The sequence below is a fragment of the Ascidia mentula genome, chromosome 2 (assembly GCF_947561715.1).
Source record: "Ascidia mentula chromosome 2, kaAscMent1.1, whole genome shotgun sequence".
Lineage (NCBI taxonomy): Eukaryota > Metazoa > Chordata > Ascidiacea > Phlebobranchia > Ascidiidae > Ascidia > Ascidia mentula.
The window spans coordinates 3,816,768-3,827,517 of NC_138567.1; the positions used below are offsets into that span (position 1 = coordinate 3,816,768).

Here is a 10,750-nt window from a genome sequence, read left to right on the forward strand (position 1 = left end):
ATCTTGATGATGTGTCCAAACACTTTTGTTTCCAAATATTTGTATGCTTACCAGCTTTCATAAAACGAATGTGATTTTGTAACCCGTACCTTGCTTATACTCTTCTTTACCACACCGGGATTTGAACCCGGGTTATCCTGGCCACGAATCTTATGCAACTAATGGGTTCTTGTAGCTCTCGTACGCGAGTAGTGTTCAAGCCGCTTAAAGTGTAAATCACTGAATAATGGAATTTAGTTTAGTTTATCTTTGATAATTGTAAAATTTTTCAACACAAGTTATTGAAAAATAAGTGATTGATGCAAAAATGTGCTTCTTTTTGAAAAGCCATGCTACAGTGCTTTGGTAATAATTTTCACTTCCTATTTTACCATAATTGTTTTTATTTATTTTTGTGCCTGTGTATGTAAAAAATTCAATTGCCTTAATTTCATTTGTATCGCAGTTGTTCATACTGCGGTTGGTTTATCTTTGCCGTGTGACATCTTTGACTTGATTAAGTATATGTGAGGTTTCTTTCGCAATTTTTGTCAAATAAACGGAGACAAGTTTTCTTCAGACAAATTACTTTATGTGGCAAGTTGCCTGCGTGATGCTCATTGGTTTCGTGCCTATAAGTTTAAACAAAATTAATCGAAACAAATAAAGGTTGGAATTTTTCACAATTGCGTCGTGATTTTAGTTTTATTGGAACCGCTTTTGCGCGGGTTTGGACCTAGTCTGTAAGGTCTGTAGACAGATTTCCACGAAATGCTGCCCAGATCGTAAACATGTTTTTGTTTCACTGGTTTTACTTCACGACAATAGTTCGTTTTGTATTATTAATAATCAATTACCTTCACACTATGAAATTCCTGTTGCTGCCAGGCATATTGCAATTAAAAATGTACTGCTCTTCTGGCATGAACGTACTGTATTTTAAGACGTTTCGTCTGCGGCGACCTTCACACTGTACATGTAAGATACGTATCATAACTTCAAGCAGGAAACCATGTTAACAATAACAAAACCACCTACAACATCATATCTAATACAAGGGGTCTTTTTTCATACTTTATAAACTTGTAGTTATGTTGCTTGGAATGTCGACGTCATGGCGTTTTCTTTGTTATGTATAAGTTCGTATTCTATTAAACATTATTTGAATAAAAAATTTTGCATGTTATATTTTTGATAAGCAAAGTGGAGCCAATAATATGAATTGTGTAGCTGGTGCTGCACTGATGAGACCTTCTACGTCAAAACACTGGCCATTTGTCTGCAGCTTACATAATTCATATTATTGGATCCACTTTGCTTATCATATGATTATTGTGGCACGGGGCCTGATCATATGATTATTGTGGCACGGGGCCACTATTTGTTGAGCTTTGCTTGGCCATAGTGTTTCCGCCTTGTTTTCTCCGTAAGGTTGCACCTAGGTTGGTTCCCAACGGGGGAAGGTGATTGTATAGTCATTGCAAAGTGGAAGTATTTGCTTGGCTGTTTGGTCAGCAAAGTCGTCTGAAAGTCACACCAGCTGCACTGATGAGACCTTTTAGGTCGAGACAGTGGCCATCTGTCTGCAGTTAACACTATGTTATTTGTTGCAGCGCAAACAAACACAAACCAACAATGCGAAGAACGAAAATGTGAACAATCAATAATTTTAATGGCAGAATTACAAATTCATCGCATCAGGGATTTAACTAACTTGGGAATTCTTATCTAAGTATCCAATTCGTGGATCAAAACATGAGCTATTACATATCCAGTCTACACCTCGGTTCAACTCACGTCAAATTCACGCTAAACACAAATACTTGTACCCTTATTATTGTTGCAGTATTTGAATTTAAAAACAACCGAACCACAACACCCACGACCTTGCTACAAAATTCATCAAAACTCTCACAAATTATTCCCATAGCCCCTGTGAACACAACTTACTTAGTCGTTGTCGGTTGGTGCCAACCATTAAATAACTCCGAAGAAGTACGGCGGTTGCCAGGCAACCTCACGTATGACGTCCAATCATCTTCAATAAATTCCGCGTGTCGAATGGTTGTGGAGGAAGGAAAGAAAACCAAAAATCAAACAAAGATATCATTGCAACCAATGTGTTTTTTTCTTGATCCTGAAACAAAAAGGTTTTCTGATCGTGGCTGCGTCACCTCCAGTAATGAGACAACGGGCCGTGTCACGTGCAAATGTAACCACCTCTCTATTTTCACCATCCTTATGGCTGTCAAACACGTAATTCTCCTATACGGTGTAAAGGTTAGTAAAAATATCCCGCTATGCAGTTGGAAATTAGAAACAAATACCAAATTTATTTTCAGATAACAACCACGTCACATAATCTACATCCGTCTTTTCTCTACTGCTCACTGTTGCAACCCTTGTCCTTTTCAACCGCAGTGGAGATCGAGTTCCGGTTCAAATCAGTTTATCATTCTCCCTTTATCATTTCTCTCTTCTGCTTCACATTTCCAGCCTGATACACGACCGTGTCGTCATGTATGATCAGCCATGCGTGGCCCTTACAGTTGCCACTCACTATTTCTTGATATCATCGGGTGAGATTAAACTCTTATACAATGTTGAAATTTCCTGCGGTTGCAATTACGACGCAAATACACATTGTTGATTTGTAAAGGTATGTGGTTTCTTGCGGATGGAATACGTCTGTTCATGTCAATATCAAACCCTATCGAATTCCAATTCATTTCCTCGTTCAAACTACTTGTTACGTCAATGGCCATCGGATGGATGATACCTGCTGCAGTTGTTGGTCTTGGAGCTTCCGTAGGTTTTATGTACGCGGTCTCTATATTCAACCACAAACATTCTACCAACAATGCCACACATATCAAAACCAATCATCACCAATTCACAAGTACGATCGATGTTGGTTGGCTCCAAACACTCCCATTTTCTACTTCACCGTCATCGCTCCTCTTGCTCTCGTCCTTCTCATCAACCTGATCATTGCAATAAAAACATCCTACATAATGTTGAAGTCTTCGAGAATCAAGAGAAGAGGACAGGAGCCTGACTACACCAATGTCTTGAATTCTGCAAAATCATTTTTCCTTCTTTACATCACCCTGGGAGGAACTTGGGCGTTGGTTTTTTTTCTGGTAATCAGAATTATACGAAGTAAGTTTCGAGATGATTGTAAACATTTCCGGTTTTACAGGCATTGGAAACGAGATCACAAACGAGGTATTCATGTACATCCACAGTGTAGTGAATGGTTTGCAAGGATTCTTCGTTTTTCTGCTCTACAGCGTCATGAATAAGGCGATTAGAAAACATATTCTTGCTCGCATCGGTTGCCATTGCTGCAGAGACAGACAACGCAACAATTAAAGCAACTAGAAATGTTGTTTGTTCATCACTTGTATTTACATAACCCACTTTCATTGGTTTTTGACAAATGATTTGCTTGTGTTTTACTGCGTACGTGCTAAAACAACAAGACAAAGCCGGATCGACATGCTTTGAAACATAGAAATTTGTGCGAACGTTTACAGTTAGGTGCCACCTGTTAGTTTCTGTTATATGTGAAAAATGAAAAGTCATTTAGCATCATTACGTTTGTTATTTTAAATGATTTCAAATATGGACTGTGCTTTTCATGAATTTGTTGTATTGTTTGCTGAAATATGGATCCCATAAATTTGTGTTTCTTTAATTTCAAATAGAAAATATTGCTTTTTAACTTTCAAATAACGAATGTGTGTTTTATACCCAACCCCTTTGATGTAACTAATAGGTTTTGTTATATTTTAGCCCTAGTGGAAAAGTGGAAAGCAGAATATCAAAAGTGGAAAAGTTGTTACCAGAATATTCCGTAGATGATCTCTGCTTACTGACAGCACTTTGGTGCGATTTGTAAATTCTTCTGCCCTTCTGTACAATAGCGTATTTGCAGTGTACTCATCGATTTCGCACTGACAATACAAAGCCCACAGCAGTTGTCTTTTTTTGCTTTATGTCATGCGATCTACATAATAAACTGCTTCTGCAAACCATTGTGTTATCAATGACTGAACAAATACAGCAGAATACTTTACAAAGACCACGACAGTTGTTGCTTACAATCGGTAATACCCGTATATTCTAGATTTGTTTGTGCCTTATATGTTATATGTATAATTTCCGGAAATAGTACAAAGATAGTTAATTTTGAGGAAATGATAAACATGATTTAAAGAAGTAAAGCCCAAATATAAATTAACAATCTATAAATGTACCTTGTAGAGTTCAACGACAGGGTCGCTTTATTATGGTCGGAATCGTAAAAGAGAAAATCAGTGACTGTTCAGTAAAAAGTGATTTTAACTTTCGTTTTGCTCAAACTTCGAAAAACATAGAAATATTAATTTAGCAAAGCTTATTTTATTAGGCATGTGACCCCACAGGAGAAGTTAATCTATTTTCGTCTCAAATAATACTGCCTTCTGTAGCCTATAAAGCACCGGGATTCGAACCTAGGTTACTCGTTACCAAAATACCGTAAATTTTTTTTTCACTCGATAAATGACTCGGCTGATTTTATTATTGTTGCCAAACACTGACCTTAGAAAATTTGGAAATCAATAATGACGTCAGTAAATAACGTCTCCGTACGAATGACACCAATGAATTGCCAACTTACTTCACGTTTCGCCTTAGTTATTTTCTGAAACCATTAAGATAAATGTTAAGTCAAATCAAACCAATGTGTATTTTGCCTAAAAAAACAGCTACGCCGATGAACAATACACAAAAGAAACAAAACGGAATGGGTGCCGAAAAAACAATGAAGGTTCTCACGTCAGGCGCCCAAAATTCTATTTATATTCCGAAAAATTTCTAACAGGTCATGGAGCGGAATGTGTGCCTATGTAGGATTTTACAATCAACAATCAACGTGACGGCCCAAACTGATCAACTAACCGCATGCATGTATGTAGGTAGTACTGCCATAATAATACTAATAATTTCTACATTATTACTGCACAAAATAATGCAACACATTTGGAAAAAGATAGGAAGGACACGACATTATTTTGAAACAGTAGCAAAACCAAAAACATATACTTACTTAGTGATGAAGAAATTGTAAATATAAAGTGTAATAACATTAATCCGCAATGTATTGGTATTGTTCCTAAACGAAAACATTTCCAACATAGCCTAAGGCACAGGGGAAAACATTAACAACACTTTCTCCCGCAGACATCGAACAATCGTCTCTGGTGACGCGAACGAGACACTTGTCTCCCCAGGAATTTAACCGAATCGAAACCGAATACTTTTGCTGGCAGTTCTTGCGGCTTCTGTTGGAAGTATTGCAAATTTAATTTCATATGACCTTTCGTGACTAGAAGCACAAAACCCAGACACCCGGATCACAAAACACGACCGTGGCTTGGTCGGAATTCTACAATGGAGGTTGCGGGGTTCTCCACTATGTTATTTACAGTAATAGAATTTTTTCATTCCCGTGCTCGTTTGCAAGGGAAATAAAAAGGGCTGCAATGCGACAGTTGTGTTAGATGTAAGTTTGTTTTCGGCATCAGCAAGGAAACATGTTGAGTCTATGCGTTTTTCTAATTACTGCTCTCGCACATGCTCAAGGTCAAGGTAAGTATATTACTAATGTTCAAAGTTTTAGATGAAATACTGATAGCGTGATTTTAAAACGTTTTTTTGTTTCAAGATGTTGACGAATGCGCGCTTGGAACGCATGCCTGCCACGTTGAAGCTAACTGCACCAACATCATCGGTGGTTACACTTGTAAGTGCAAAGATTGGTTTGTAGGCGACGGTTTCGATTGCAGAGGTAAGTCATCGTTTCTGTAAACTATCTCAACGCATTTTGAATCACTTTAGTTATTGTGAATTAAATAAATCGAAACAACATTTTTAATATTAAAACCTGTCTTCCACGCTCACTTACAGAGTTTAGTTGCAACTTTAATTATTTTTTTTCGTAGTTGGATAACAGTCTTTCTCAGTGGGTGTTGTGTTATTGACTCAACTTTTGTCTGTTAGGTTATTGTAACGACTCTTGTCCTGGTCGCTGCGCCGAAGGATTGAATGGTTACACTTGTTTTTGCCGAATATCTTCAACCACTGTTGGATGTCCTTCCGGTAAGATTAAGTTGTGTAATATATGTTGATGGCATACGATGGCAAAACGGAAATAAAGAATATGATTTTGTTCAAACTACGTTCAACGGGTATCCGTAACGTATAAACACTACGTTATTTCATTGGGATACTCTAAACACACAATAACGTAGTAATTCGTTCAAAATTCGCTCTCACTGCAATTGCCAAATGATAGCGTTGTGTTTATGTACTAAAAAGAACAGCCATAAAAATTTTAAAATAAACGATTCCCAATGAAAATGCAATAACAGCGTATATTTTCAGACCCACCGGTTGTACAAAGCACAAAGGTTTTGTGGAGAACTTGCAACAGTTTGTTTATTGCCTGGGAGGCGAGTAACGCTATTTGGGTCTCACCAACAATATCTGGGACGGTTTATTACCACTCGTACGGCACAAAAGTAGCTGGATTCCTGTATCTGCAACCAGATACGGAATATAACATAACGTTTTCTGTATCTAATAATCTCGTCTCAACCACATCTGTGATTCCTGTAAGAACACGTAAGTTTATTTGATTTTTTTTTCAAAACATACTGATATGAGCGTAATGATGTTTTATTCGTCACACAATTGATTACAAATGATATTTTTTGCACAATAATAAAGATTGTTTGTCATCAGAACGTATACTTTGACCATTATTTTGGGCGACACAAGGTTACAAATATAATAAATATACGTTACACTGAGAACTGGCATTTTATGTTAAGTCCCAGAACCATCTTATCCGACCACGACGCCTCCCACGTCCCCACCATGCACCAACACACCAACAAGCTGCTGTCCTGGCTATGTACGATCTGGTTCCACATGTATTGGTAAGTATCATACTATTTTATCCTCTTCGTACTGTTGACATTACGCAGTGAATAATTTACACATTTTGCTAAAGCGGTTGATGCTTTATTGCGAGAATCGCGAAGAGTCAAAATAGCGCGAGCAACACAAAAACACGAGTATATCAGGCGGCAATACCGCGACACAAGAAAAATACAATAGCACGCTTCGATGCACAGGCGAACACTGCAGTTCGGTCGCCACAATTCACGATAAAAGTGGTGTTAGATAGTTGATGCAAATACACATTGCTCCATATATCAACTTGATAAAATAGAAATTGCTTTTCCCTTAGCTTTGGGCTTGCATTACATTGAATGGTGCTGTCAAGTTGGAGAAACGAGACAAGACTGATGACGGGGTCTTTTTTACTAATAGATTTGGATGAATGCACAAATAACTCAAGTTCGTGCAGCGCAAACGCTCACTGTAACAACACTGAAGGAAACTTCACTTGTACCTGCAACGATTGCTACGTCGGGGATGGATTTACTTGCATAAGTATTCCTACGCCTCAGTTTGTGATGGTTCTGTGCTGAATTAAGTTTCGCTTAGACAAACAATATAGTCCATGTAACTGCTAAGAAATTCATTTGCTGACGCTTCAGTTGCAAATACAATCACTCTTATGATGATTGTAGCAGATACGTGGGTTATATTGCTTCTCTTAAAGTTTTTTAAATTCCTGAGTTATGTTCCTATGTAACACGTTGTCTCACAAAAGGATTTATGAACATATGAAGGTGAAACATTAAATAGTTTATGATAGATATGTTTGTGTCTTTGAAAATGTTTTTGATTAAGCATATTGAATGACAGGACACTGTGGTGGAGATGGGTGTTGGAATGGAAGAGACTGTTCAACATATTACGGCTTTTCTACGGCTACATATTGTAAGTTCTCCAGTTACTTGCTAGACTTTGCCTTTCTAAAGAGATTTAGAAAAACATTTAAGAATGCAAACACGTTTACATTTTGCAAAAACTGTATTAACTCGATAACACTAAATACTCTATTTTCAATTTTTACTCTATGGAATATATCTGAAACTATTAATTGCGCTCCTGAATTACCATCTTGTTGTTCGTGTGGTTTGAACAATGACAAATTTTACACACATGGGTTGATTTTTTTTAGCGATTCCGCCAACAATTTTAAACCTGAGACTTGTATGGAGATCAACCACAGGCCTAAGTTTTGCCTGGAATCGCACTAGAGTGATTTACAGCAATGCGTTTTTAACGGGTGGAGACGTGTCCTATGCTCAGCATATAGATGGAGAGGCTGGATTTTCGTTTCTCAAACCATCTACGACATATAACTTGACTGTGGTGGTTCATAATCAGATTGGTTCGGCAAAAGCAAGCATTATAGTTCAAACTGGTAGGTTTGTTAAACTCCTGAATTGTAAAAAAAAGCGCAATGCACCAACGATTCCAAAAAATCGTGTTAGGTTTTTTTTAGATGTCACTTTTTTTGTCTAAAATCGTGTTAGGTTATTTAATTTGTCTAAAAATCCTCAAAGCTGCAGAAAAGTAACATCTAAAATGTTTACCAAAAAATCAAAGATTCATCGAAGCATATGTATTTTGTTAGTTATGGCTCAATGTGAAAATTCATATCTAACACGTATATAGAACCTGATGAATCTCCTACTGTTTTACAAACAACGTCCACGATTACTAGCATTGGTTGCGGTCCAGGATTTCGCCTTGAAAACGTACTTTGCGTCGGTAAGTTTTAAATCATTACACAAAAAATATGTCTGTTAGCAGGATTACATTCTGTTTAGATATTGATGAATGCACGCAGAACTTGCACAACTGCCATCCCGAGGCAGTGTGTACCAACACAGAGGGAAGTTATAAATGTTCATGTAACTTAGGCTTCTTTGGCGATGGGACGATGTGTGTTGGTCAGTAAAAAAATAAATGGTCGCGATTTTCAACAAAAAATAGTTTTTCTCCTCCATTTTCAGGAATATGTCAATCCACTGCTGTTTCGAATTGTGGATACAAAGGGATCTGTGCAAGAACCGAATACGGTGGCCTTTGTCATTGCTATGACAGAAATGAATGTCCAGGTGCACAAAAAATACACAGATAGGTTTAACTTTATTGTATGTCATCTGAACCTTATTTTCACAGGGGACCCGGGTATAACAGTAAGGATTGTTGATCAGGGGTCAGTCTTCGTCAGCATTTCTTGGTCCAGAAATGTTCGCGCATATCTCAATTTCATCTATAAAGTCAGTCTGTGGAGGAATGGAACGTTAGTTACAAGTTACAACAATTTACACAACAAACGTTCAGCTTTCGGCAACTTACAACCCAACACACACTACTTGATCACTGTTGCAGGCAGAGGAACAAACGCCACCCACAATATAAGTGTTTACACAGGTAATACTATATCGGAATATAATTTGCAACACATATGGTAACATCCCAATATAAGGAAAGCTCTTCATGTCATATTTTTATCCCATATGCACAATAGTAAGTTATTCAAACTACAATGACAAATTCTTTTCGATGACCACATGCTCTTAGTTGTTGGCAATTGTACAACGGAACACTCTTAACTGTTCCGCACAAAGTATAGAGTAATAGTTAGTTAATAAGTAATGCTGAAACTTCCACAGGAGTAACCACAAGCAGCCCAACAATGAGCACCACAACCAGTCCAACAATGAGCACCACAACCAGCCCAACAATGAGCACCACAACCAGCCCAACAATGCGCACCACAAGCAGCCCAACAATGAGCACCACAAGCAGCCCAACAATGAGCACCACAACCAGCTCAACAATGAGCACCACAACCAGCCCAACAATGAGCACCACAACCAGCTCAACAATGAGCACCACAACCAGCCCAACAATGAGCACCACAACCAGCCCAACAATGAGCACCACAACCAGCCCAACAATGAGCACCACAACCAGCACCACAACCTACCAACCTTCCACCACCGCAACTCCTCAAACCTCCCAGCGACCACCTGAAGACTGCAATGACAATCCCACTGCAAGGTAACTATTTACTTCTGGAAAATCTGAAAGGTGTTGTACAATAAAAATAAGTGTGCATTTTATCTTTGCACTGAACAACCAAATAATTGTTTATCTTCGATTGGTTTCCAATGCTTTGGTTTATATTTTATATTTAATTTATTTTTGTTGCGTTATTTATATATTCTTTATATTTATAATTTATACTGCATAAATTTAAATATACATGATGTATAGATGTGTTTTTCATACATATTTTTTGTATTATGTGTGGTTTATGTAGTTTGTATTTTAAGGGAATACCGAGAAATCTACAAGGAGTGGAAAGCAGAATATCAAAAGTGGAAAAGTTGTCACCAGAATGTTCCGTAGATGATCTCTGCTTACTGACAGCACTTTGGTGCGTTTGCAAATTCTTCTGCGCTTCTGTACAATAGCCTATTTGCAGTGTACTCAACCTTTCTGTGCTTTGCTTCTCGTCGTCTGATGCACGTAATAAAGATGCTTCCACAAAAAACTGCGTTTTCTATAAGAGGTTGTCTAGCGAGCAAGTGATCCCACATGATGGATTAAAACTAGAAAAAAAAGATGCATCAACATTCCAGAAAGACGATGTTTCCTGTTTTTTTTTTAATATATTTTCGCGTCAGAAAGCACTGCCTTCTACATCCCGAATCGGGATTCGAAACCTGGTTACTCTTGACAACAATACCATGACATTTTCTACTCTATATATGACTCTGAGGGC

General features: G+C 37.7%; 1 protein-coding gene across 1 annotated transcript; it reads left to right on the plus strand.

Moving 5' to 3' along the window:
• The first annotated feature begins 5,554 nt into the window (after positions 1-5,554).
• On the plus strand, positions 5,555-8,911 carry LOC145889918 (uncharacterized). The gene is made up of 10 exons (XM_082980968.1): positions 5,555-5,616; positions 5,693-5,815; positions 6,028-6,126; positions 6,412-6,651; positions 6,861-6,968; positions 7,366-7,488; positions 7,807-7,881; positions 8,126-8,371; positions 8,626-8,721; positions 8,781-8,911. Exons 1-10 carry the CDS (start codon positions 5,562-5,564, stop codon positions 8,909-8,911), a joined length of 1,296 nt encoding a protein of 431 aa, XP_082837094.1. The 5' UTR covers positions 5,555-5,561.
• The last annotated feature ends 1,839 nt before the right edge of the window (positions 8,912-10,750 follow it).

Bases quoted from the DNA above. Each gene is read 5' to 3' on its own strand.
- LOC145889918 (XM_082980968.1), top strand. From the start codon at position 5,562: ATGTTGAGTCTATGCGTTTTTCTAATTACTGCTCTCGCACATGCTCAA. The intron at 5,617-5,692 runs GTAAGTATATTA...TTTTGTTTCAAG, and splicing joins CGCACATGCTCAAGGTCAAG to ATGTTGACGAATGCGCGCTT. The intron at 5,816-6,027 runs GTAAGTCATCGT...TTTGTCTGTTAG, and splicing joins CGACGGTTTCGATTGCAGAG to GTTATTGTAACGACTCTTGT.